This window comes from Mirounga leonina, unplaced genomic scaffold, assembly GCF_011800145.1.
Source record: "Mirounga leonina isolate KUSES-001 unplaced genomic scaffold, KU_Mleo_1.0 Mir_173, whole genome shotgun sequence".
NCBI classification, from domain to species: domain Eukaryota; kingdom Metazoa; phylum Chordata; class Mammalia; order Carnivora; family Phocidae; genus Mirounga; species Mirounga leonina.
Window position 1 is genome coordinate 70,329,607 of NW_023270447.1, and position 27,398 is coordinate 70,357,004.

Sequence of the window (27,398 nt, forward strand, 5' to 3'; positions counted from 1 at the left end):
AGTAGGTAGTTAAGAAATGGCAGCTGTTATTATTACATCCCGTTTAAACAAAAGTGGGGCCCCTCACAGACGAGAAGACCTCAAGGGTTGCTGTGGCTCAACCCTGTTTGGTGGCAGGCCTCCCCTGCCTCCCCTGGGGCCCCGGGCCCTGCTGGGGTGCCTACATGACTGGGTGCTGTGTCCCTGTGGCCTCCAGGCCTACCCCCTGGCAGGGAGACAGCTTTCTGGCCTGGTGTCCTGAATGGGCTGGCAGCCAGACACCGCATGATGCAGTCTCCTGTCTGTCTCCTCACAGGGGCTGCGTCCTGCTTCTGGCCCCTGTAGGCAGACAGACATGTCTCAGGAGGGGGCCGCAGAGGGCTCCAGCACAGAGGACCCTGCCCTCCGTCCCCGCCGTGGCGGTGAGCTTTTCCAGGAGGATGTGGAAGAAGCCAGCTCTGTGTCAGGCCTGACACCACACGTGCCGGGGGCGAGCCCTGGGGCCCGAGTTCGGGCTGGCAGCAGGAAGAGGGTCCTGAGGGAAGAGACCCATCGAGGTACCCGCTCCCAGGCTGGGGGTGCTCCTGGGGCCCGCCTGGAGGCTGAGGCCCACTCGATGGCCCTGGAGCTGCAAGCCGTGGGACAAAGCCAGGATTTGGTGCCTGGCCCCCAGCTCCACTTCCAGCAGCCCATAGTGCCTGCTCAGGGGAAGGCTCGGGCCTTCAAGAGGCTCCAGGTTTCTCTGCATGACATCCTCACTGAAAGTTGGCCCCGGAACCCGTGTAGCGTGCCTGTAGGTCTCCCGGACAGAGCTTTGGTTGGCCGGGAGAGGTTGGCCGGGGTGGGGACGACGAGCTGCACCGGGCCAGGAGAGGCCAGAGTAGGTAGGAGTGATGAAAGAGGCCCCACCCTCAGCAAAGAGGAGCCCCTCAAAAGGAGCCTACCATCCTCACCGGGCCCAGCGCCTGTGGGAGCAAGAAAGAACAACAGGAAGTATGCGGCCCTCTCAGAGGGTGGGGAGGGGGCAGGTGGCTTCTTGTGGTCTGGTCAGAGCCCTGGTGAGGACAACCCCCCGTGTGAGGGAGGCAGCCCACCATGTGCTGACCTGGAGTCCTTGGGAGACCTTTGCGGTCCTCTCTCTCCCAAGGAGGGAGAGGGGTCTGGGTCAGGAGATCCAAGTGGAACCTGTGTGGGATGTGTCTCAGGGACTGAAAAGTTCGAATATTTGCCTGCTGCGGGGAACGGGGCCCAGTCAGTCAGCCCCTGTGATCCTGTCGGGGTCCCACTGCCTGATGGAGGAGAGTCCCGTAGGCCAGCTGCCTGGGATCCTCCACAGAGCTCTGCACTGTGCCTGGGAGCGGCCTCCACAGAGTGGCAAGAAGCTGAGCCCCGAGCCGGGGCTGGCTGTGATGATGACCCTGCTGTCTCACCCAGTCAGGCCGAGCTGGAGGTCAAGGCTCAGCCAGAGTCCAGGGGGAGGCTGGGACAAGGTCCCCCTGCTCCCACTGACAGCCCCTCCAGCTCCTTGGTGCCTGCAACCAGCAAGGCTCACTCAGGCCCATCCACGGGACAGAGAAGATCCAAGTATGCTAAGAGGTCGAGGAGAGGCCCAGTGCCCCGTGTCCAGCAACAGGGCGCAGACAGGAGTGCAGACGACTCCAGCCAGGACCGGCCAGAGGAATCCCGCCCAGGGAGCTTCCCCAAACTGGTAAGTTGAGCTTGAGAAGTTGGGATAGGATGGACTTGGCCGGTCTTAACACCAGGCTTGGCAGTGCAGTTTAATAAGCTAGAGAGGCTGTTAGTGGGCATTATCCTTCACACCCATTTTATACGTGAGTAAACTGAGACCCACCATGTCAGGAAAGAGAAAATGAACTTCATTTGCTGACATCTTATGAGGTTTCATTAGCTTTCGGAATTGGTGAGTCCTGGGTTCAAATCTTGCCTCTGTCCACTTCCTAGCCGAGTGACTTTGGAATATTTTTTAAACTAAGTTCCTCATCTGTAAAAAGAGGATACTAATTCCAATTTAATGGGGGTTGTTTTAAGGATTAAGTGAGATGATGGTGTAAAATAATGTGCCTAGCACTGCATAACGCACAAAGTAAATTACTTAATTTATGTTAAATTTGTGTTTCCTTTAGTGTTAATAGCCCTGTAAGATGGGCATTAGCTCCATGTTTCCAGATGGGGAAACTGAGGCTCAGGGAAGTTAACAAACTCCTCCAAGCTCACACAGCAAGAGAGTCAATGCCCGGCCGTGTCCCCTGTATTCACTACTTCTCTCTCCATTGCTCTTTAACTAAATTGTTATTTTATTAATAATAGTTAACATGTTATTTTAAAAGATTTTATTTTATTTATTTATTTTAGGGAGACAGAGAGAGGGTGCACGATCACGAGCAGGGGTAGGGGCAGAGGGAGAGGGGGAGAGAGAATCCCAAGTAGACTCTGTGCTGAGCATGGAGCCTGATGCGGGGCTTGATCCCAAAACCCTGAGATCATGACCTGAGTGGGAGCCAAGTCAGATGCTTAATGGACTGTGCCACCCAGGTGTCCCAGTAGCTATCATGTTTATATACAAGGCAGAAGGTGTCGCCTTCTCACATAGTGGACTTTTTATCACATTCATCGAATATGTATTCTGCGCTAGGCACTTTTGATTGAATATTCACATGAAGCCCAGAGAGGTAAGGTGACTGGCCCAAGGTCACACATCTGGTAAGCGACAGAGCCAGTGCATAAAGGCTGGCGGTCTGTCCTGAGAGCGTACCGCACTGCCTGCTTGTGCTGCTTCCCTGTTGGCATCACCGTAGTGAGAGTATCTAGCCTGCTTACCGTGTGCTGGGCCCTACACTAAACACTTTGTCTTCCTTTTTTTTTTTAAAGATTTTATTTATTTATTCATGAGGGAGAGAGAAAGGCAGAGGGAGAAGCAGGCTCCCAAGGAGCAGGGAGCCCGATGCGGGACTCGATCCCAGGACCCTGAGATCGTGACCTGAGCTGAAGGCAGACGCTTAACCATCTGAGCCACCCAGGCGCCCAACACTTTGTCTTCCTAACAACCCGATGAGGTAGAGGCTATTGATACCTACCCATTTTACTGATGTGGACACTGAGGCTCAGAGAGGTGAAATGACTAGTTCAAGGCCAAACAGCAAATTCCTAGAGCAGGGATTGGAACAAATGAGCTTCTCTGTGACGTACCACGATTCGGTGTTACAGTTGCATGAGAATGCTATTACATTGCTTTTGTAAACATCACTCAAAACCAATTTTTAATAAAAAAAATTAGTATGTGTTTATCATAGAAAATAAGGAATTTTTAAAACTCCAAATGCCAACTTTTTGGTATGTCCTTCCTCTCATCTCTTTCCTATGCATACATATCTTTTCTTCACCTAGAAATAGGACCACGTGTGTCAAATGTAGAACTTGGTTTTGGTATTTAAAAAAATTTTCACAACTGGCTGGCTCAGTTGGGATGTAGAGAGAGAGAGAGCACGTGAGCATTGGGGAGAGGGGCAGAGGGAGGGGGAGAGAGAGAATCCTAAGCAGACTCCACACCCAGCGCGGAGCCTGACGTGGGTTTTGATCTCATGACCCTGAGATCATGGCCTGAGCCAAAATCAAGAGTCAGACAGTCAGACAGACGCTTAACCTACTGAGCCACCCAGTCGCCCAGCACGTGACTCTTGATCTCGGGGTCGTGAGTTCAAGCCCCACTTTGGGCATAGAGTTTACTTAAAAAAAATTTTTTTTCACAATTAATTTGTTAACACAGAAAGAGGAAGTCCCTTTAAATGCTTCCAGGCCCCATTGCCCTCCGTCTGGAGATAATCGGTGTTCACGGTTGGAGTCCCTCCAGCCCCCTTGTTCTGAACATCTAGATCTCTGTATCGTCCATATATAAATAAGCTCATACTACGCTTCATTGTTCTGGGATTTGTACTTTATTTTTCAAGCATTATAGTGTTTGGAGATCTTCTGAGTAGGTACATGTTGCCCTGCCGAATCTGTGCCTCTTCTGAGCCCTGTATCACAGCAGGCTGCAGACATTTGTCACGGCCACAGGCGCTGCCAGGACCAGAGGATGGGCCGGGACTTCCTTTTCTCCTTTCCGACCGCCGTCATGTAGTTAAGAGTACGAAACCTGGAGGCTGGCAGACTGGCCTTCAGTCTTGGCTTTGCCTCTGTCCGACTGACCTAGGCAAGTGGCTTTGCCTTTCTGAGCATCATTTCCTCATCGGCCAACTGGGGGGTGTGGAGAGTACTTACCTGGCAGGGGGGTGGTGAGGAGCAAATGAGGGGACACGTGTTTGGTATTTAGCACAGTGCCTCGTACAAGATAAACACTCAAAAATGTTACCTGTTACCGACATATACAGTTGGGTGCTCTTCTAAGTAATGCTGGAGTGAACATCCCTGTGCATCTGGTTTCTCCCCATTTCCGATTATTTATTTGGGCCAGATGGCCAGAATTGGGATTCAGGGGCCTGCAGCGCTTCGAGGGGCTTGTTGGAGCTCGGTGGTGGTACCAGGTGCCCACCTGCCTTGACTGAAGGAGCCCACAGCTGCTCCCTCCTCCAGGCCCCATCCTTGGCTCAGCGGTGCAGCTTCCCGAAGAGCCCGTTGCTATGGCAACTGGTGCCAGATGCAGGAGAAGAATGGAGCCGGGGCTGTGACAGGGACGGACAGGTGGTCGAGGCCAGGGCTGAGTGGGGCGTGGGCAAGTGTGGCCATAGTGTCCAGCCGGTCTGGGCCCCTTTCAGGGCGCTAGCACCTTCTGGAGGCAGCCTGGTTCATGCCTGGGACAGACAGCTGGGTTCAAGATTAGTCTCTGCTTCTGGCCGCAGGGCGACTTTAGATGAGAGAGTTCTCTTCCCTGAATCGTAGTTGCCTCCTCTATGAAATGGGAATCCGGTATGAGAGGTTGGTTGGTTGTGTTGGGTTCTTCTGGTTTGAGATACAGACCTTTGGAGGACATGGCAGGGTGGGTTGAAATGCCATTTTCTTCTCTGTCCCAAGCCCCGCTGTGGCCAGTGAGGTCTGGAGCTGCTTTGTGGGCAGAACAGCAGGTGATGTGGGGAGACCAGCAGGACAGCATTGCTTGAATCAAGTGGAGAGACTGTGGTCAAGTATCAGGAGGGGATCTCTCCGGGCATGAGCCAAAGAAGCTTAACATCAGTGTTTACAGAGAGAATGTGCTGTGTTCTAGGCACTGTTCTAAGAACCTTGAATAATGATGGTCCTTGCATCAACACTATGAGGTAGAGACAGGTATTATGCCCATTTTACTGATTAAAAAACTAAGGCACAGAGAGATTAACTAATTTTCCCAAGATTATACAGATCCTAAGTGTTGGCAGCAAGTGTCCCATTGCATGAATATGCCACAATTTATTTATTTATTGACTCCATATGGACATTTGGGTTGTTTGCATTTTTTTGCTATTACATCTGGTGCTGCTATGATGAACAGTTTTTTTTTTTTTTAAGATTTTATTTATTTATTTGACAGAGAGAGACACAGTGAGAGAGGGAACACAAGCAGGGGGAGTGGGAGAGGGAGAAGCAGGCTTCCCGCGGAGCAGGGAGCCCGATGCGGGGCTCGATCCCAGGACCCTGGGACCATGACCCGAACCGAAGGCAGACGCTTAATGACTGAGCCACCCAGGCACCCCTACGATGAACAGTTTTGTATATGTTTCTGGGTACATATGAGCAAGTGTCTCTCCATGGAATATTCCTGGGAGTGGAATTGCTAGGTTATAGGGTATACACACCTTCAGCTTTACTTAAACAATGCCAGATGTTTTTTAATTTCAATTTTTATTTTCTTTAAAGATTTTTTTTATTTATTTGAGAGGGGGAGAGAGAGTGTGTGTGTGTAAGAGCAGGGGGAGGGAGAAGCAGGCTCCGATGCGGGGCTCAATCCCAGGACCCCAGGATCATGGCCTGAGCCGAAGGCAGATGCTTAACTGACTGAGCCACCCAGGTGCCCCTACTTTTTATTTTCATTTCCCTATTACTAAGGAGAATCTTTGCATACATTTTGGCTGTTCCTGTTAACTCTTTTGCCAAAAAAAAATTGTTTTGGTTGTTTAACTTTTCCCTTTTGATCTGTAGGAGTTTTTTTTTTTTTTTTTAATGTATTTATTTGAGAGAGTGAGCGAGAGAGAGAGAGCATGAGTGTGGGGGGAGGGGTAGAGGGAGAAGGAGAAGCAGACTCTTCTTCTGAGCAGGGAGCCCGACATGGGGCTTGATCCCAGGATTCTGGGATCATCACCTGAACTGAAGGCAGATGCTTAACCAACGGAGCCACCCAGGCGCCCCTGTAGGATTCTTTATCTATTTTAGATACTATTCCTTTGTCAGTTGTATGTTTTGCAAATATATTCTCCCAAAGTGTTGCTCATATTTTGCTTGCCTTATAGTGTCTGTTGATGAGTAGAAATTATTTAAGAAAAATTTTCACTGTAGTAAAATATACATAACATAAAATTTACTATTTTAACGTTAAGTTACAGTTCAGTGGCATGAAGTACATTCACAGTTATGCAGCCAACACCACCATCCAGAACTTTTTCATCTTCCCAAACTGAAATCCTGTATCCATTAGACAGTAACTCCCCATTCCCTTCTTCCCCCAGTCCCTGATAACCACTGTTCTTTTTTCTCTCTCTATGAATTTCACTATTCTTGGTACCTCATATAACTGGAATTGTACAATATGTGTCCATTTGTGACTGGCTTATTTCACTTAGCATAATGTCTTCAGGGTTCATGTTGTAGCATGTATCAGAATTCCATTCCTTTTTAAGGCCAAATAATATTCCATTGTATGCGTGTAGTACATTTTATCTGTTTATCTGTTAGTGGGCGTTTGGTTTGTTTCTGCCTTGTAGCCATTGTGAATAATGCTGCTATGAACATTGGCGTACAAATATCTGTTCAAGTCTGTGCTTTCAATTCTTTTGTGTCTACTATGCCCAGAAGTGGCAGTTGAATCAAAGTGGAATTTAAAAGAGGTAGAATTGCTGGAGAAATTCCTAATGTTAATGTATCCTAATTTATCCATTATTTCACTTATGTTGTGTACTTAAAAAAATCTTTAAGGCACTTAGCTGGCTGAGTCAGTGGAGCATGTGACTCTTGATCTCAGGACTGTGAGTTTGAGCCCCATGTTGGGTGTAGAGATTCCTTAAAAATAAAATCTTTTAAGGACACCTAGGTGGCTCAGTCATTAAGCCTCTCCCACGCCCCCTGGTTGTGTTCCCTCTCTTGCTGTCTCTCTCTGTCAAAATAAATAAATAAAATCTTTAAAAAAAATCTTTAAAAAAAATTAAAATCTTTTAAAGAAATTACTTTCCTTTCTCAAGGTCATGAAGATGTTCTTGTACGTTGTGTTGTTTTGCCTTTCACACTAAGGTCTATAATGTACCTAGAATTAATTTTTGTGAATGATATGGGCTATATGTTTTTTATATGGATACTCAATTGTTCCAACACCATTTACTGAAAATTCTGTCCTTCCCCACTTATATGCAGTGCCAGATCTCTCACAAGTCAAGTTTCAATGTATGTGGGATTGGTTTTTGGTCTCCCTGTAATCATCTTTTTCAAAAATTTTTCCCTTTGCTAATATGATAGAATATTACTTATAGTAGCTTGTTGTTAATAATTCTTGATATCTGGGCGCCTGGGTGGCTCAGTTGGTTAAGCGACTGCCTTCGGCTCAGGTCATGATCCTGGAGTCCCGGGATCGAGTCCCGCATCGGGCTCCCTGCTCGGCAGGGAGTCTGCTTCTCCCTCTGACCCTCTTCCCTCTCATGCTCTCTGTCTCTCATTCTCTCTCTTTCAAATAAATAAAATCTTTAAAAAAAAAAATTCATTAAAAAAAATAATAATAATTCTTGATATCTGGCAAGACAAGTCTCCCATCTTTGTTGTTTTCAGGAGGATCTTTACTCTTACATTCCTTTGCTCTTTCATATAAATATTACAATCACCTTGTCAATTTCCACACACACACAAACCTGTTGGAATTTTGACTGGAAAGATATTGAATCTATAAATCATTTGGAGGAGCACTAACATCTTTACAACATCTTTACAATATTGTAAAGATGTGAAGTATTGTATAATATGTTCAATCCATAAACATGGTATATTCCTCCATTTATTTTGATCATCTTTATTGTCTTTTGATAAAATTTTGTATTTTCTCCATAAAAAATCTTGCGTATCTTCTTCAGATTTATTCCTAAATACTATAATTCTCTACAACTTGTTATGGAAAACTTCAAATAATTGTAAAAATAGACTGAATTGTAAGAAGGGGTTGGCCACCTCACCTGGTTTTGTAAATAAACTGGAACACAGGCACAACTATTTGTTTACATATTATCTATGGCTAATTTCATGCCCCAAAGGCAGAGTTGAGGAGTTGCAATAGAGACCATATAACCAGCAACCCTAAAATATTTTCTCTCTGGTTCTTTACAGAAGAAAATTGCTGGCTCCTAGCATGAAATTTCTTGTACTCATCACCCAACTCTACCAACCATCTGTTATTTTGTCTGAAAGTTGACAATAGTTCCAATAATATCACCTAATATTCATTCAATATCCAAATTTCCAATAGTGTCATAAAGATGATTCTTTTTATACTTTTTCTTTTTAGAGTCAAGATCTAAATAAAATGCATACATTGGAATTGGTTGATATGCCTTTAAGTCTCTTCTAGCCTTCAGGCTCTCTCTCCATATCTTGTTTTTCCTGTAATCTATTTTTTAAAACGATTTTATTTATTTATTAGAGAGAGAGCATGAATGGGGGGGAAGGCAGAGGGAGAGGGAGAAGCAGACTCTCTGCTGAGCAGGAAGCCTGACTGGGGCTCCATCCTAGGACCTAGGATCATGACCTGAGCCAAAGGCAGACGCTTAACTGACTGAGCCACCCCGGCGCCCCTCCTGCAATCTATTTTTGAAGAACTAGGTTGTCCTGTAGCTTACTGCATCCCCATCATTTAGTGACGCTTGTTTCTCTGTCTTCTGTATTTCCTGTGAACTGGTGGTTGACCCTGGAACTTTGATTAGGTTTGGATTCAATTTTTGGCCTAGTTTGTAGGTGGTAGTGTGATCTTTCAATCCAAAACCACATCATGTCTGATTGTACTACTTTGTATGTTTTGATGCTATCATAAAATGGTAACTTTTAAAAAAATTGCAGTTTCTAGGGACGCCTGGGTGGCTCAGGCATTAAGCGTCTGCCTTTTGCTCAGGTCGTGATCCCGGGGTCCTGGGATCGAGCCCCACGTCGGGCTCTCTGCTCATCGGGAGCCTGCTTCTCCCTGTCCCACTCCCCCTGCTTGTGTTCCCTCTCGCTGTGTCTACTCTGTCAAATAAATAAATAAAAATCTTAAAAAAAAATGAAAAAAATTGCAGTTTCTAACTGTTGTCGGTGTATAAAAATACAATTGATTTTGCAGAAATCTTGCTGGATTCTTTTATTTATTCATATAATTTACATATTAAAATTTTGTTTTCTATGTAGACAATCATGTCATCTGCAAATAATGACCGTTTTTTTGTTTCCTTTCCAATTTCTGCATATTCTCTGCCCTCTTTCCTTACTGTGCTAGTTAAGACCTTTAGTATAATGTCAAATAGAAGTGATGATAACGGAGACCCTTGTGTTACTCTGGACTTTACAGGGAACATGGTCATCATTTCACCAGAGCATGTTTGCTATGTTTTGTTTTGTTTTAAGATTTTTATTTATCTGACAGAGTGAGCCTGCGCACGAGTGGGGGGAGGGGCAGAGGGAGAGGGAGAAGCTGACTCCCCACTGAAAGTGGGACTCGATCCCAGGACCCTGAGATCATGACCTGAGCCGAAGTTAGACACTTAACCAACTGAGCCACCCAGGCGCCCCTATTTGCTATATTTTTATATATGCCCTTTATCAAGTTAAGGAAGTTCCCTTCTATTGCTGGTTTGAGCATTATTCTGAATGGACAGTACATTTGACCAAATATGATTTCTGCATTTTTTGCAGAGTGTTTGCTCCTTTTCTGCTCGCTGTAAGAATTTGTATAAGATTGGAATTATTTGTTCTTTGAACATTTTGGTAGTCACTGGTAACGAAGAGATTGGACTGGTGTTTTCTTTAGGGAAGGTGTCTCCTTCCCTACTGATTCAATTCATTCTATGGTTATAGTTTTATTCAGTTTTTTTCTTTGAGTAAATTTTGGCGAGTTATATTTTTCTAGAAATGTATCCATTTAATCTGAGTTTTCAAATTTATTGGCAAATTGGCATAAAGTATTTCATGATAGCATCTTATCTTTTTAATATCGGTGCATTCATGATTACTCATTCCAGATATGGCCTAGTTGTATCATCCTTCTTTTCCTTAATCTTGGCAGAGAATTGTCTGTGTTTTGAGTCTGTTCAAATAATTGATTTTTGGTTTTACTGATCCTTTCCATTTTATGTTTGTGAAAAGTGTCATCTTTCTTTCAACTTATTTTCTTATTTTTAAAAATCTTTTTTTTTATCTTTTTTTTTTTTTAAAGATTTTATTTATCCATTTGACAGAGAGAGAATGAGAGAGAGAGAACACATGAGAGGGGATAGGGTCAGAGGACGAAGCAGACTCCCCGCCGAGCAGGGAGCCCCATGCGGGACTCGATCCGGGGACTCCGGGATCATGACCTGAGCCGAAGGCAATCGCTTAACCAACTCAGCCACCCAGGCGCCCTTATTTTAAAAAATCTTAAGAATTATGTTGAATTTATTAATTTTCTGTCTTTTTTTTTCCTTTCTAATAAAGTCATTTGAAGCTATAAAGGAACCTGAATTATCACCTTAGCTGCATGCAGAGACTCTAATACATAGTCTTTCTTCCCATTATTCAATTACTAATATTTCATAATATTTATTACAATTTGTCTTTGACTTACGTGTTATTCAGAAGTGTTTTGTTTTTTTTTGTTTGTTTTTTTTTTTCTAAAGATTTTATTTATTTATTTGAGAGAGAGAGTGAGAGAAAGAGCACAAGAGGGGGGAGCAGGAGAGGGAGAAGCAGACTCCCCGCCGAGCAGGGAGCCCGATGTGGGACTCGATCCCAGGACTCCAGGATCATGACCTGAGCCGAAGGCAGTCGCTTAACCAACTGAGCCACCCAGGCGCCCCAGAAGTGTTTTTTCTTAATTCCCATTCCTCTGGGCTTCTTTTTTTCTTTCTCTGTTTCTCTTTGTTATTGCTTTCTAGCTTAATCAGAGTGTAGTGTGAGAATGCAGTTTTTATCTGAGTTGTCTGATATGGCGGCCACCAGCCCCTTGTATCTATTGAGCATTTGAAATTTGGCTGGTTAAAATTGAGTAAGTATAAAGTACATGTTGAATTCAAAAACTTAGTACCAAAAAAATGTAAAAATCTAATAAATTTTTATCTTGATTACATATTGAAATTGTAATATTTTGCATATGTTGAGTTAAATACAATATAAAATTAATTTTTTGAGGGGGAGGGTCAGAGGAAGAGAGAGAGAGAGAGAATCTTAAGCAGGCTCCACACCCAGGGTGGAGCCCGACAAAGGGCTTGATCTCATGACCCTGAGCTGAAATCAAAAGAGTTACGGAGAAAGACATGTATCATATGACCTCACTGATAAGAGGAATTCTTAATCTCAGGAAACAAACTGAGGGTTGCTGGAGAGGTGGGGGGTGAGAGGGATGGGGTGGCTGGGTGATAGACATTGGGGAAGGTATGTGCTATGGTGAGCGCTGTGACTTGTATAAGACTGTTGAATCACAGACCTGTACCTCTGAAACAAATAATACATTATATGTTAAAAAAAGAAAAAGAAGAAGAAGATAGCAGGAAGGGAAGAATGAAGGGGGGAAAATCGGAGGGGGAGACGAACCATGAGAGACTATGGACTCTGAGAAACAAACTGAGGGTTCTAGAGGGGAGGGGGGGGGGGGATGGGTTAGCCTGGTGATGGGTATTAAAGAGGGCATGTTCTGCATGGAGCACTGGGTGTTATACGCAAGCAATGAATCATGGAACACTACATCAAAAACTAATGATGTAATGTATGGTGATTAACATAACATAAAAAAAAAAGAAATCAAGAGTTGGACCCTCAACTGACTGAGCTATCCAGGTATCCTTAAAATTAATTTAACTTGTTTCTTTTTACTTTTTTTTTTTCATATGGCTACCAGAAAACTTGAAAGTACACACATGGCTCATGTTTATACTTCTATTGGGCAGTGCTGGTGTAAAAAGTACTAATCTTATGGGCGCCTGGGTGGCTCAGTTGGTTAAGCGACTGCCTTCGGCTCAGGTCATGATCCTGGAGTCCCGGGATCGAGTCCCACATCGGGCTCCCTGCTCAGTGGGGGCTCTGCTTCTCCCTCTGACCCTCTTCCCTCTCTTGCTATCTGTCTCTCATTCTCTCTCTCAAATAAATGGATAAAATCTTAAAAAAAAAAAATACTAATCTTTTAAAATTTGTTGAGATCTGCTTTATGGTCCAGACTTAATTTTATCTGTCACATGTATCCTTGAAAAGAATATGTATTTTCTATTTGTTAGGAAAAGTGTTCCATATATGTACACAGATGAAGTTTTTAAATTGTTTTGTGCCACTCCTGTGCCACTCCCCCTGCTTGTGCTCTCTTGCACATAAATAATAAAAAGATTTTATTTATTTACTTGACAGAAAGAGGGAGAGAGTGAGCACAAACGAGCGGCAGGCAGAGGGAGAGGGAGAAGCAGGCTCTCTGCTGAGCAGGGAGCCCAATGTGGGGCTCGATCCCAGGACCCTGAGATCATGGCCTGAGCTGAAGGCAGACACTTAACTGACTGAGCCACCCCGGTGCCCCAAATAAATAAAATCTTTAAAAAAAATTTTTTTTTAATAAATGGTTTTTATAAAATCTTTTTTAAATCTTTACTATTTTGTCAGCCAGATTGATCAACAGTTAGGGAGATACATGAACATTTCTTGCTATAATGGTGGATTTTTTTTTTTCTTGCAGTTTTGTCACTTTTTGCTTTATATTTCTTGAGATTATGTTATTAGATGCTTATATGTTTAGAGTTGTGCTAGGTTCCTGGTGAAACTGCTCATCTTTATGTAGTGAGGTCTTTGCTCCTAGTTTTTTTCCTTGTCGTCTGTTTTGTCAGATATTAATATAGCTACAAAGCTTTGTTTCATTTGGTATTTGCCTGTTCACATATTATTGTATTTTTTTCTCATACTCTTTTTTGCATTTTTGTATTTTAGAGGTGGGTCTTATAAATATTCTTTAATTAGGTTTTCTTTTTTAAAGGTCTGATTTTTTGTATTTATCTCAAGGATTAGTTCATTTTCATTTGTTGTAGCTACTAATTTATTTGAATCTATTCCTACTGTCTTATTTTGTGCTTTGCATATATATCCTGCCTTTTCTATACTTTCCCCTCTTTTATTGCCTCCCTTTAGATTGATTTTTTTTCCTTATTCCTTTTTACCCCTCTAGTAGTTTGGAATTTTCTATGCCCTGTTTATGTTCTTTTGGTGTGATTTTGGAAATTTTATTTTATTTTTTTAAAGATTTTATTTATTTGTCAGAGAGAGAGACAGAGAGAGCACAAGCAGGGGGAGCAGCAGACAGAGGGAGAGGGAGAAGCAGGCTCCCGATACAGGACTTGATCCCAGGACCCTGGGATTATGACCTGAACCAAAGGCAGCTGCCTAACCAACTGAGCCACCCAGGGGTCCCAATTTTGGAAATTTTAAAACGAATACCTAACTTGTCAAAGTTTAAAGGTAGTTAACTACTGTTATTTGCCTCTGAAATGATATAAGGATCCTGGAATGCTTTAATTAAATGCAGTTAATTACATTTAATTGCTTTAAATACACCTTCCCAATATATGTGCTATTATCCAGTAAATTGCTCCTATCTTTTTTTTTTTTAAAGATTTTATTTATTTATTTGACAGAGAGAGAGATAGTGAGAGCAGGAACACAAGCAGGGGGAGTGGGAGTGGGAGAGGGAGAAGCAGGCTTCCCGCCAAGCAGGGAGCCCGATGCAGGACTCAATCCCAGGACCCTGGGATCATGACCTGAGCCGAAGGCAGATGCTTAACGACTGAGCCACCCAGGCGCCCGCTCCTATCTTATTTTTTAACCCCCCAATTACACACTGTTACAGTTTCATATGATCAATGTTCGTTTAGATTTAACAACATATTTGTTATTTTCTTTGCTCAAAATTCCTCCTTGCATCTCAGCTTTTCTCTCAGGTATTTTCCTTTCTTCTGCCTCAAGTTCATCCTTTAACATTTCGTTTCTTGTGGGGTGCCTGGGTGGCTCGGTCAGTTAAGTGTCTGCCTTTGGCTCAGATCATGATCCCAGGGTCGCCCGGATGGAGCCCCATGTCAAGCTCCCTGCTCAGCGGGGAGTCTGCTTGTCCCTCTCCCTCTGCCCCTCCCCACCTCCGTGCTCTCTCTCACTCAAATAAATAAATTTTAAAAAACCATTTTGCTTCCTGAGAAAAATAAAATTATCAAGGATAACAATAATTCTCTTGGTTTTCTCTAGGATACCTTTGTTTGATCCTCATTCTCAAAAAATATTTTGTATGGGTCCCCAGTTGACTTTAAGCACATTGCTTTAAGCGCATTGAAAATATTATTCTACTCTGTTTTGCCTTCCATTGTGACTATTGAGAAGTTAGCTGTTAGTCTAATTGCCATTCCTTTGTAGCTAAAAATGTCTTGGAGAGAAGCATTTATGCCTATGGTTAAAGGTGTGGCCTCTAGAATCAGACTGCCTGGGTTTAAATCCCAGTTCTTTGGTCTGGTAGCTGTGAGACACTGGACAAGCTGATTAACCTGTGTGCCTCAGTTTCCTCTTCTGTAAAATGGAGACAATAATAGTAGCAGTACCTAGCCTATAGGGTTTTGGTGAGGATTAAATGAGCTAATGGAAAACATTCACAGGAGTGGTGGCACATTTTCAGTGCTATTAAAGTGTTAGCTGTTATTTTTTCTCTTTATGCTCTTAGGATCTCCTCCTCACTGGTGTTTCACTGCGTTGTGCCAAGGTGTGGATTTACTTTTACTTATCCTGTTTGAGATTCACTGAGCTTTTCGAATCTGTAAATTGTTGTCTTTTATCAATTCAGGAAAAGTCTTAGCCATATATCTTCAAACACTGCCTCTGTCTGGCTCTCCTCTCTCCTCTGGAACTTCGGTCAGATTAATCAGTTAGTCCTTTTCACTCTGTCCTTTTGTCTCGTTCACTGTTTCACAGTCTCTGTGTTGTGAATACTCTGGATCATTTAAAGTGTCTTCTAGTTCTCCAACTTATTACGCTGTGTCTAATAGGCTACCAAACCTAGATATGGAGTCTTACATTTTCATGCTTATCATATTTTTATTTCCAGAAGTTGTGTTTGGTTCCCAAGCAAATCTTCTTGGTTATTGTTTAATATTGTTTTGCCCTGCACTCATATGTTCGACTCCCTATTTTGTTTTGTTGAACATATTACACATATTTTGTATTCTAGTCTGATAAATACAGCATGTAAAGTCTTTGCTGGGGGTGCCTGGATGGCTCAGCAGTTAAGCATCTGCCTTGGGCTCAGGCCTCACGTTGGGCTCCCTGGTCAGCGGAGAGCCTGCTTCTCCCTCTCCCTCTGCTGCTCCCCCTGCTCATGCTCTCTGTCTGTCTCTCTCTCTGTCAAATAAATAAATAAAATCTTTAAAGATAAATAAATAAATAAACTCTTTTCTGGTCAGATTTGGCTGCCTGTTGTCTTGAAGCTTCATAACACTGATGGACAGATCCCAAGACAGGGGCCGGTCAGAAAGTTTTAAGCCACGGAGGGCTATTCTTAATATCTTTCCTGCTTTCTTCCCAGCTGTCCCGTTTTTCTCCCCCTCCCCCTTTTCCTCAATTTACTTTTTTGAAAGGCTGATTCATCCCCATGGTTTAAAAAAAAGTGAAAAGCCTCCTTTCCAGCTCCCTTTCCCTTTCCTCCTGGCAGCCTCTGCTTTTAGGTTTATGGATACTTCCAGAGATATTTCATGCAGATTCAAGCAAATACAAATTTAAAAATTCTTTCTCTTTTAGCACAAATGGTAGCACACTACACACATTGTTCTAAACTTGTTTTTTAATTTAAAAAATATGTTTCTGATTATAAAAGAAATACATGCTCATTTTGAATATCATAAATACCCAAGTGTCTACAAGCAGAAACTGAAAGTCCCTCTGGAATTTCATTCCCCAGAGATAACCTTCATTATACGTCTATAAATATATATTTACATAAATGGGCTTATGCAACAGATCCTGCTCTGTAACCTATTTTTTTTTTCCTTCAAATAATACACCCTGACATCTTTCCATGAATCTTTCCACATCTGTCAGTGTTGTCCACATAGCCCGCAGTTCGGCGCCTGGGCTTGAGTCAGGTAGAAGTAGGTTCTAATGCTAGCTCTGCTGCTTAGTAGCTGTGGGACTTTTCAGATCCTCTCTGACCCTCAGTTTTCCTCATCTGTAAAATGGGGGTAGAAATAGTACATACCTCATGGTGTTGATCTGAGACCATAATAAGATCGTGTGTGATGTGTTTCCTTCAGGGGCAGCTACTTTGTAAGCCTCGGATGAATGATAGTTTTTATTATGACTCACTCTATTTAGTGGCCAGTTAGAATCCACAGTATGATATGTGATGGTTTATTAACCATTCCCCCTTTGATGGTCATTGGAGGGTACACATTTATTTTTTGTGGGTTTTTTTCGCCAATCCTGTGAGCCCACTGAACATCGTTCACCTTTGTGTGAGTGTCTTCTTGTGAACTCCCTCCAGTGGGGTCACTGGTCCTCTGAATCCTAATCTCTGCATCCTTTCTCTCCAAGGAAGAAATGAAAATGCCCCATGGGGTGAAGCACGTGTGTTACGTAGGTTTTTGCTTTTTCTTACTGCTCTTCTTCCTCCCTCTCCTCAGGTCTGGTGGGATGGGAAGGGTCCTCCACAGTAGAGGCAATCCTGGTCCCCCTGGCCTGCTCTCCTCCACAGCACGGTAGTACTCCCCACCCCCTGTGATGCTGAACCTCAGACTTCCAGTTTTCCCCAAACTTTGGAACCTGACCATTCATGAGAATTCATTCAAAGATTAGATTTCAGACCCATCTACTTTCACACTAGTTCCCTGTGGTTTGCAATAAACTAAAAGAATCAAAACGTACTTGAAATGGGATAAGTATTTTAAGCCTAAAGTAAGAGGAAAGGGGGAAGAGAAGGGGAAATCTTGGTATGACAAACTTTCACCCTCTGCCAATCCTGGAAAAGTACAACTGTTGGACTCCGAGTTAATCCTGAGCTTCCCGGCAGCCAGAGGAAAAAGGGCAGCAGGATAGATTCTATAGCTCATAAAAAGACCAAAAACCACTTTGCACCTTGAAATGCTTATAAAGGCCTGGAGGTGAGAGGGGAAGATGAGAGGATGAGAATGAAGACCGGCTCCTCTCCTGGCACAGAGGCCTTGCAGTCCGCAAACATGTCTTGAATGCTACTTTGCGTCAGGCCTGTTCTAGGCATTGGGAGTAGAGTGGGACCGAGGCATCCACGCTCTCTGTCCGCATGTTGCTTACAGCGCAGTGGGGGAGAGAGACATTGAACGAATACAGATGAACTGAGGGCTGCTCTGAAGGGCCTTGGCCGCTCGGTTCTGAAGCGCTTTTCTTCCCCTGCAGCTTGGTTCCGGGGCAGTGCTCCACCTCCTGGGGGCCATCCGCCGTGGCCAGGCAGGGGAGCTGCAGCCTCCAAAGCTAGAGGTTCTGGAGGACATGATGAAGGTCAGCTTAGCATCGCCTGTCCAGAGGCCCAGAAGGAAGGAAAGGCCCAGGGCCCAGGGCCCCACCGGGTGCCAGGTACTGATTAGGTTCTTTACATGGACAGTGTGACATCATCCCTGCAGAGAGACACTTTCACACCTGCCTCCCAGAGCTGTCACTGCCACCATGCAGCTGGGACTTGCTCATGGTCACACCGAACGTAATAGCCAGAGATGGGGTTAGGCCCGCACTTGTCTGCCTAGTGGGGTCTGTGTGCTCTTTGTCCAACACTCCTGAATTCAGGAGCTTGACCAGAGCAAGGGAGGGGCTGAGCCTCCGGTGCATTTGGAGAGGGAGCAGTCGCTGACCTTTGTTCCTGGCTGACCAGCATGTCCTGCTGTCCTAAGGTCCTCAGGAGGGACAGCATGGGCCCCTGGTGGCCTCTGACTTCTTCTGCCTTCCGAGGAGTCATTCCTTTCCCCTCAGCGAAACCCACCCTCTCCATATCCTCTTTCTCTTGCAGGAGGGGGCTCCTCTTCGTGAGGCCTGTGCTGAGTGTCCCGGGGTGAGTGCCTCCTCCCCCCTGCCCGCTGGAGCATGGGGAGCTGATGGGGGGAGCAGTGCCCCCTGGGGCCGGGAGCCTGCTCCCAGAGTCATGGCCTCATTTCCTCTCCCCTTCCCTGCAGTGCGGCCCAGTGGAGGCTGAAGAGGAGGAGGCTGGTGAACAAGACAGGGGAGAGGACTCAGGTGAGGGGCCAGGGAGGGTGCCCCCTCAGCAGCTGCTTGTCTTCCAGGGGGTGCTGGGGACTAGCAGGGCCTCATGCCCAGCTTCTGGCCCCAGTCCCTGCTAGGAGTCTCCTCTCTCACCTCTGATCCCCGCCCCCCTACCGGCCTCAGTCCTTCCCCAGAGGGAGGGGGGCTGCTGGCTGCCTGGGATTGGATCCTAGACATCTCTGGTCCCTGAGGTTGGACCCACCCTTTGCCTGCCTAAACCCATCAGCATTGAGTCTCTCTCACCCCTTGCTCTTTGGCATCCCATGGGAGTTTGTGACTCTCTCTCTCTCTCTCTCTCCCCCTCTCCCTACAGCTCAGCTTCAGCCCCAACAGGAGAAGCTATCCCTGGATATCGGGGTACGGGGTACAGTGGTCCGTGCCATGCAGGAGGTGCTGTGGAGTCGGTAAGGCCTCCCTCCCCACTTCCCTGACACCTGTGACATCCTGAGAGCTGTCCACACCTCCCAGGCCCATGCTGCCATGTCCTCAGGGCTTCTGAATGTATGACTAACCCCATTTTGTAGCTGTGAGGTCATCTGCCTGCACAGCGAGCTGGTGGAGAGCTGACATTTGAACCTGGGTCTCCCTGGCTTCGAGGTCATGCCGTCCCATTAAGCCACTGTTGCTGCTCATGTCCTCGTGGTCGTTACCCACAGCAAATGCTTTCAGACACAGTGAGACTCTCCTGGGAGCATCTGAGAGCTCTGAGCCCAGAGCGCTTGTTTACAATGGTGAGACCAAGGCCCAGAGAGGGTAGGACTTGGCAAAGGCCACACAGCAAGCTGGTGGCAGAGTCCGTGTTACATTCAGGGCCAGGGCTCTATCCCCTGCCTGCCTGATGCCTTCCCCTTCTCCCCAGGCTTCCTCCATCCCAGTTCCACGGGCCAAAGATAAAGCATGGGCTGAGCAGTCAGATCTTGCTTTGCCACCCATCATGCGGCCCTGGGTAAGCCCCTTATGTTCTCTGAGCCTCGCTCACCCCATCTACAAATGGAGAATGAGAATACTGCCTCCTCACAGAGTTGGGGTGAGAATGAATATGTAGACATAGGAAGATGCCCAGAATAGAAATGCAGTTGGTCCGGACTCTGCCCCATACTTTGCCTGTCCGGCCGGTGCCTAGATCACCTCGCGGGCTCAGACCTATGACTCCGCTGTTGCCCCGCAGCCTCCAGGAGCTCCCAGATCTGGTGCTGAGTGAGAAGGCAGTGGAGGGCATCGCTGTTGGTATTGAGACAGCCCTCTTTGACCTGATACAAGCCACCAGCTGTCGCTACAAGACCAAGTACCGCAGCCTGCTGTTCAACCTGCGTGACCCCCGGAATCCGGTGAGCGGGGCTTGGGGGCTAGCCCAGACCCTCCCTTGGGGGCTCGGAGCCCTGGCAGGATGTTGGGGGGGAGCTTCTGGAGCAGTATGGTGCATCCCCCATGCCTGCCCCTGCAGGACCTGTTTCTCAAAGTGGTTCAGGGAGATGTCACCCCCCACGACCTGGTGCGGATGAGCTCCACCCAGCTGGCCCCCCAGGAGCTGGCCCGCTGGCGGGACCAGGAGGAAAAAAGGGTGAGCTGTTGGGTCAAGTCAGGATAGGTGATGTGGGAGGGATATGGGGAGGGGAGGGCCCGAGTGCGCAGGAGAGACGCAGCAGAGTGAGGCGGGGCGGGGGGGGGGGACAGTGAAATTCGAGGAGCACAAGACAGAGAAAGGAGGAAATGGAAAGAAAGAGCAGGAAGACAGGGAGGGAGAGAGAGAGACTCTCTCCACAAAAAAATGGAAAAGAGGCAAAAATAGGGGGGAAAGCGACTGGGGATGGAGAACTTGGTAGAAAGGTGACCTCCGAGAAGTATTCCACTTGCTTTGCTATGGAGCTAGGCTGTGGGCGGGGGCTGGGGTACTTACTGGGTGTGATGGTCTGGGGTCTGGAGTCTAGGATTGTCATCCACCATTGATGGGGGTAGGTCCCCTGGGGTGCCCCTGTTCCCATGTCAGTCTCAGAAGGCCCAGAAAAGTCTTCCTGGTGCCCCAGGCTGGGGGAGGGACCCCACAGCCCTCATGCTTCACAGTCACGTCCCCATACACCCTGTGTCCATGGGTCTCTCCCTTCCTGGGGACGGCTCAGGGACAGGGAAGATGTGGGCACTGAGCGGGCTTTGGGGAATGCTTGCTGGTGGCCCCTGAGGGAGAGGGGGCTGATCTCGGAGTGGGCCAGTGGGATGGGGTGGGGTTCTGCGGCCCCTGTTCTGGAAGACACTGGGCTGGTTAGATTCACCTAGAATCCACTAGGTGACTCTATCCACTGTAGGCTGAGCTTCTGTCCGGGTACCTGTGGGGGACCAGGAGCAGGACCAGCTACATAACTTGTGGGGGGCAGTGCCAAACAAAATGTGTGGCCTTTTGCTCAACAACTCTTAAGAATTTCAAGATGGCGGGCGCCTGGGTGGCTCAGTTGGTTAAGCGACTGCCTTCGGCTCAGGTCATGATCCTGGAGTCCCGGGATCGAGTCCCGCGTCGGGCTCCCTGCTCAGCGGGGAGTCTGCTTCTCCCTCTGACCCTCCTCCCTCTCATGCTCTCTGTCTCTCATTCTCTCTCTCGCAAATAAAAAATTAAAAAAAAAAAAAAAAAGAATTTCAAGATGGCGACAGCATGAAGCATGGGGCCCTGTGAAGGGCCATGCAGGGTACAACCGCGGGAGCCCACACCCAGGAGGCCAGCTCTCCAGGGAGGATGGGACCTCCTCCAGGCTTCCAGGAAACATTTCAGATAGGATGACGTTGATCAACAATAAGAATGACAGGTAGCATTTACTGTGAGCCAGGCTCCAGCCAAGCATTCTACATTTGCTGTTTAATTTAATGCCCTTAATTTGATTCCTAGAAAACAAATACACCGAGGCTTAGAGCGGTGAAGTGCTTGTCCAAGGCCACACTACCCTGGGGGTCTCTAGTCACGACCCAGGTGGTGCCTCCGAGCCTGCACACTCTTTCAGCTACACTGTATTCTTCCCAGAACGGAGGCTGGGGCACAGGCAGAGGCAGAACTGACTTGTGGGAGAAGATGAAGTTCAAGAAGGCTTGCTGGAGGAGGCAGGGCTTGAGTTTGGAGGGCGAATGAGTGGACTGTGGAGCCGTAGAGCTGAGGGGGGAGGGTGTGTTAGGCGCAGGAACGGTGGAAGCCGAAGTGTGAAGGGAGGGGAGGGGTTGGCACAGAGGGGGACCACGGGAGAGGGGCCTCCGGGGAAGAGAGGGAATGCTCGGGCTCGTGGTGGCCTGGGAGCCCCTGACCTGGCTGAGTTTGGGCTGCTTGGCCCCTCCAGGGCCTGGAGATCATTGAGCAGCAACAGAAGGAGCCGTGCAGCCTCCCAGCCTTCAAACTGACCCACAAGGGTGAGGTCGAGATCCTGCGGGATGTGGACCAGACACTGACCTTGGAGGATATGGTGGTAAGGGGCAGCCTGACCTGACGACGCCGGGGGTGGGGAGGGAAGCCTTGTGGCCAGGGTCCCACTCCTCACCTCAGCAGCTGGGTGGCCTTGAGCAAGTCACCGGACTACTGTGAGTGCCAAGGTCTTCACTGTGAACAAGGGGATGGTCATTGCCGCAGGGGTCCAGGCGAACGTGGGGCAGGACTTGAACCCCTGGGACTGACCTGTCCTCACCACCTCGGTGCTGGTCCCCTCCTTCGGGCCTAACGCCATGGAGTGGGAATAAGTCTTATCACCGCAGTTTTCCCCAGCCCCAGACATTCCCGCCAGATCTCTGGCTGGGAAGCAGAAGGGCCACACTGAATCAGCGACCGTTTTGGGATGTGAGGAACAGAGACCTACTCTCTTTGGTGGCGGGACTTCGGGGTGCTAGGGGCACAGAACCACCCAGAGCCCAGGGCATTGCTACACTCCCCTCTCATCGCCGGAGATCTGCTCCGTCGTCACGTCCATCCTGCTCCTTCCTCCCCGTCGCCCCTCCATCTTGCACGTGTCCTGCCATGGCAGCTCCGCAGCCCTCAAATCAATGAACTCATCATCCGCTCAGCCTCCCGCTGACAATCCGAACTCCCCCTTGGCTTCTTTCAGTCACTCCCGGGAGGCTGTTCGGGCTTGGCTTGGGTGTTCTGTGGGTCAGATGCTCACCCGCCTCTAATCAGCTCTGTGTCGGGGATGGACAGCACAGATGGACCCCTTGAGCCATGTGCGCTCGGTAAATGACAGTGAACATGACAGACAAAAATCCCTGCTCCCCCCGCCCCCCAAGCCGGTGTCCAGGCCACGCACCAGAACTGCTGCCTGTGTGGAAAGGAGTCCCTGGCCGAAACCAGTCTGTGTTCCCTGAATAAATTGCACATAAGTGTAGAGGGAGGAACTAGAAGACCAGAAAGAAGTCCTCACTGGGGTGGGGCGGGGGGGTGGGGCGTGGCAGAGTAGAGGAGGGGGATAACACATAACAACATCTTTACTCCTTATCGAGCACCAGCTGTGTGCCCCTTTGACAACAGTGCCTCGTTCAGATCTCACAGTGACCTACGAGGGAGGTGAGGCCAGTGTCCTGCATGAGGAACCGGAAGCCCTTTGCCCAAGGTCACCAGTTGGTCCTGGGGGAGCTGTGATTTGAAGCGTGTGCCTTGGTGCTACTCTGCAGCTGGTTTATGAGGCCAGAGTCAAGTTTCCGAATGTTTTAAAAAAAATCTTCCTAAAGCCATGTTTGTTTTGTGGTTAAAGCTCTTTCTGTTGTGAGGGGGAAAAGCTGATTTGGCAGTGAGCATCAAGGCTTAAAAATGCTCATTCTCCCTGATTCTGTCATCTGCTTCTGAGAACTTGTCCTAAGGACAGAGTTGAAAGTTTAGGAAAATACTCTCTGCATAAGGATGTCCTCAGGACTGTTTGTAATGGTGAAAATCTGGGAATGACCCCACCATCCAGCAGTGGAGGTGAAGCATACACAACGGTCCCCCCTCCTTCAGTGACACAGTGAGAATACAGTGATCGCAGTTATGCAATGAGAGTACAGGTGGAATATCTTACCCCAGCTATTTTAGTCAGAGGACCCCCACACCCTATGTGTAGGAAAACTGCTACGAGGATACCCAGAGTGCCAACAAGTGTCTCTGAGTGCTGGGACGAGGGGTGATTTTTTGGTAATTTTCAAATTTTCTGTATTTTACAAATTTTCTCTAACACGTTCACAGTACCTCTATAATAAAAGAATGCATTATTTGGAAAAATAGAACCATATCCTTGAGGCTCCCTAGTGATGGAGAGCTGCTGACTTCCCTAGCACCTTACCAGCCCACTGCTCTCTCCTTCTGTGCTTCCTAGGGACCCATGGTGTCCATGGACTGCAGCCCACTGGCCCTGCCTGCCACGTTGAAGGCCACCACAGAGCAGGACGAGGACACCACGGGGCAGCACGAGCACCACTTCCTGGACCCCAGCTGCTGCATCTGCATGGGTTGGGGGGAGACACAGGCTGGGTGCAGGGGTGGTGGGCAGGCTGGGGCTGAGCAGTGGGCTCAGCAGCAACAGGGATTCATGGCCTGGGGAGAAGGTGGCAGGGTGGGCTTTTCGAGGTGTCCCAGGTCACCTCGAAAAGAACCTGGTTCAAAGCCTGGCTCTAAAGCCCTAGGCTGGCTCCATGTGGCTGCCTGTCCACCGGTCTCTGCTTCTATTCTTTGTAGATTGGAAGCCCTCGGGTGAGCTGCCAGGCTCCTTCAAAGCTACTAGGAGGATAGGGGACAGTGTCTTCCAGAGAGCCCCAAGCCCAACCCTCGCGTCCTCTCCAGAGATGCCCCAAACTAGGGAGAAGCATCCCCCACAGCTCCAGGACAGGTGTGGGGCTGGGGCTAGGAGAGGGTCAGTGGGGGCAGCCACCTGGGGGTCAGCAGATGCAATATGGGCTCTCCTTTCTTTGTGGCCTTGGGCAAATCCTGCCTCTTCTGTGGGTCTCAGTTTCCTCATCTGTGCAATGGAACCAGTCATCGCTGCCTGCTGGTCCCCCCCTCACAAGGCCATGCTCAGACTAGTTCCAGCACCCACATTGGGAACACAGGACTTTCTCTGAAAAGTAGGGAGATGCTGAGGGATGTCCTGATAACCTGCTCTGTCTGGCCCTGTCTCTCTGTCCCTCTTTCTAGGCTCCAGATGCCTGCTGGACCCACAAAGGCCCTGACCAGCCAGCCGCCCTGGGAGGGAGCTCTGGACATGTTCTCCATCAAGCGGTTCAGGGCCAAGGCCCAGCTGGTGTCTGGAAACAGCTGTCGGCTCCTCATGGTACTCCAGCCCTGCTCGCCGGGGTTGTGTCCCTCACACGCTGGCTGGGCAGCTGCTCACACCACTTTCATTCATTCATTCTTTTACTCCCTCATTCTAAAACAAGGCCTTGGTACCCTCTCTGTGCCGGGCCCTGCGCTGGGCATGGGGCAGTGAGACACCAGCCCCACTCCTACGGAGATGCACAGGGGTCAAGGACTCCCTGTAACCCAACGCATAATGCAAGAGGCCCCAGGAGAGCAGTGTGGTGCCTCCCTGGTCCAGGGGAGGGTGTTAGGAGGGATTGTCGAGTGACCGAATGATCAGCTGAACTGTGGGATGGGGTGGAAGGTTCAAGGAAGGAGGAAGGGGTTTCTGAGGAGCTGCAGGAGACTGGCCCAGATAGGCTGTAGGCCTGCAGGGGCAGTCAGGGCTTCCTGGGCAGCCACTGACCTTCCCGGGGTTCTGGTATACCGCCCGTCCATCCTCATCGCCCAAGGCTGTGGCTTCGCGGTGGCCAGTGTTGAGTGTGCCCTAAGTGGGTGGGACGCTAGGGAGCTGACTGGCCATCCTACCTGCCCCCAGACCCTGCCGGAGGTGATCCGTTCAGCAGGCTGCATCCCCTCCAATACTGTCTGGGACCTTTTGGCCAGCATCTGCCCGGCCGAGGCCAAGGTAACTGCCATCCTTGGGCGCCCCCTCTCCTCCTAGCTGGGGACCCCCAGCCCTGTGCCCCCTCTCTCTCCATCTCTGGAGCAGAGGCCTGGTTTCGGGTGTCTGGGTCTAGTTCCCACTGTACCCGTAGATACTGTGTGACCCTGGGCAAGGCCCTCTCTTTCCTCTTCTGGAAAGTGAGGCCACGCGTCCTCACAGGGTTGTCAGAGGTTTAGATGAGGGCAGGGGTGTTTGCAGGAGGAGAGGATGGCTGCTCCAGAAGCCACCCTCTTTCCTGCAACTGCAGGACATCTGCGTGGCCAGACTGTGCCCACACGGGGCTCGGGACACCCAGAACTGCCGGCTGCTCTATTCCTACCTCAACAACAAGCAGCGCCATGGCCTGGCAGCCGTGGAGCACGTGGGCATGGTCCTGCTGCCCCTGCCGGCCTTCCAGCCCCTGCCCCCCAGACTGCGCCCTCTGGGAGGCCCCGGTGAGTGCCCCAATGCCGGGCCAGGCCAGCGGGGGCGGGCACGTGGGCTGACAGGAGTAGCTCTATATTGCTTACTGGGTGCCGGGCCGTTGCCCAAAAGCTTCACTTCTATGAATTCATCGAGTCCTCAGAATAACCCCATCAGAATGCTGCTATTGGTTTCTCCCAGATGAGGAAACTGAGGTAGGGGGAAAGCAGGTGGCTTGTCCGGAGTCACACAGCCAGTCAGGAGCCGGGCCAGGCCTCCCAGCTGGGCGGCTCGGCTGCAGACTCAGGGGGCGGCCACACTGGAGGCAGACACAGCGGGACAGAGGCAGGAAGGAGGGATGTTTCACCACAGCGGTCCTAGGCCAAGGTTGGCCTTGGTGCACAGGGCGTGGCTCCAGCAAAGCACCTGGGGTGGGGGTGGGGCGTAAAGGGGTGGACTGTGCCCATTTCCAAGCAGAGCACTTGGCCTTTCTGTGCTGCCTGTCCTGGGGACAATGTGGTAGACTCTGCATCCATACAGTCTTGAGGTCAGACCATCCATTGCCCTACCCTCCATCAGGTGAGTCCGTTCCCGTGCCCGAGACAGGCTCACCCTCCTCCTTACTGTTCCCAGCATCTCATGGGCCCCCCTCTCGCTGCTGGAAAGGTCTCCCTGGGGCCTCATTGATAGACCTGCTGCAGCCACCGTGCAGCTTCTAGGGACTGTGTGTTCTCTCCTACCCGGCCTTTGGTCTCTCCACTCCCTCTTTCCCCAGGCCTGGAAGCCGCTCACTCAAGCCTGGTCCTAGCTGTACTGCTCCCCAAAGCAGGGCTTCCAGTCACAGCAGAGTCCGGCCCTTTGTGGGGGAAGGTTCGAAAGATGGTCTCCTTCAACAGAAAAGTGGAGAAGAGATGCTACCAGCCAGAGGACAGGAGTCCCAGCGTGGCCCCAAAGGGCTCCCCTCTCCCAAGGGGCGCTCTGCAGCCGAGCCAGGGTGATGGCAGCTTGGCTCCAAGGGGACTCTGTGCTTGGCAGAGGCCCCCCAGAGGCAGGGGGAGACTGTGGGGAGAGCCAGAGACCTGGCAGAGTCCTGGGCGAGGGCAGCGGCCCCCCAAACCACCCCGGTGCCCGTCCTGGCAACCCTATTCAGCAGCACCATCTGGCCCCGGCCAGCACCTCCACAGGGCCTCCTGTCCCCACCAGGCCCTGCTCCAGCATCTGGAATCCCTGGTGTCCATGAGCCGCCAGCTCCAAGCCTCGTTGAGATCCCCAGGCCAGGGGCTCTTCCCCCCAACCCCTGCCCCACCCCCTGCAGCCCCTGGAATTCTTGGCCTACTTTGCCAGCCCCCTATAGCTCCAGAGCCCCCTGGCCAGGCTTCCGACTCTTTGGGTCCTACAGATGGAGCTTGCTCTGAGTGTACCTTCCCCGGAGAGACCTGA

At 48.9% G+C, this 27,398-nt stretch overlaps 1 protein-coding gene across 1 annotated transcript; it reads left to right on the top strand.

Annotated features, from left to right (window-relative positions):
• On the top strand, positions 1-27,398 carry SPOCD1 (SPOC domain containing 1). The gene is made up of 15 exons (XM_035018999.1): positions 1-1,687; positions 16,915-16,956; positions 17,752-17,928; positions 18,356-18,397; positions 18,519-18,579; positions 18,920-19,010; positions 19,775-19,934; positions 20,051-20,167; positions 21,918-22,043; positions 23,913-24,045; positions 24,272-24,423; positions 24,714-24,863; positions 25,428-25,517; positions 25,804-25,990; positions 26,734-27,398. The coding sequence occupies exons 1-15, from the start codon at positions 335-337 to the stop codon at positions 27,396-27,398; spliced, it is 3,546 nt and encodes a 1,181-aa protein (XP_034874890.1). The 5' UTR covers positions 1-334.

Bases quoted from the DNA above. Each gene is read 5' to 3' on its own strand.
- SPOCD1 (XM_035018999.1), top strand. From the start codon at position 335: ATGTCTCAGGAGGGGGCCGCAGAGGGCTCCAGCACAGAGGACCCTGCC. The intron at 20,168-21,917 runs GTGAGCTGTTGG...TGGCCCCTCCAG, and splicing joins GGGACCAGGAGGAAAAAAGG to GGCCTGGAGATCATTGAGCA. The intron at 24,864-25,427 runs GTACTCCAGCCC...ACCTGCCCCCAG, and splicing joins ACAGCTGTCGGCTCCTCATG to ACCCTGCCGGAGGTGATCCG.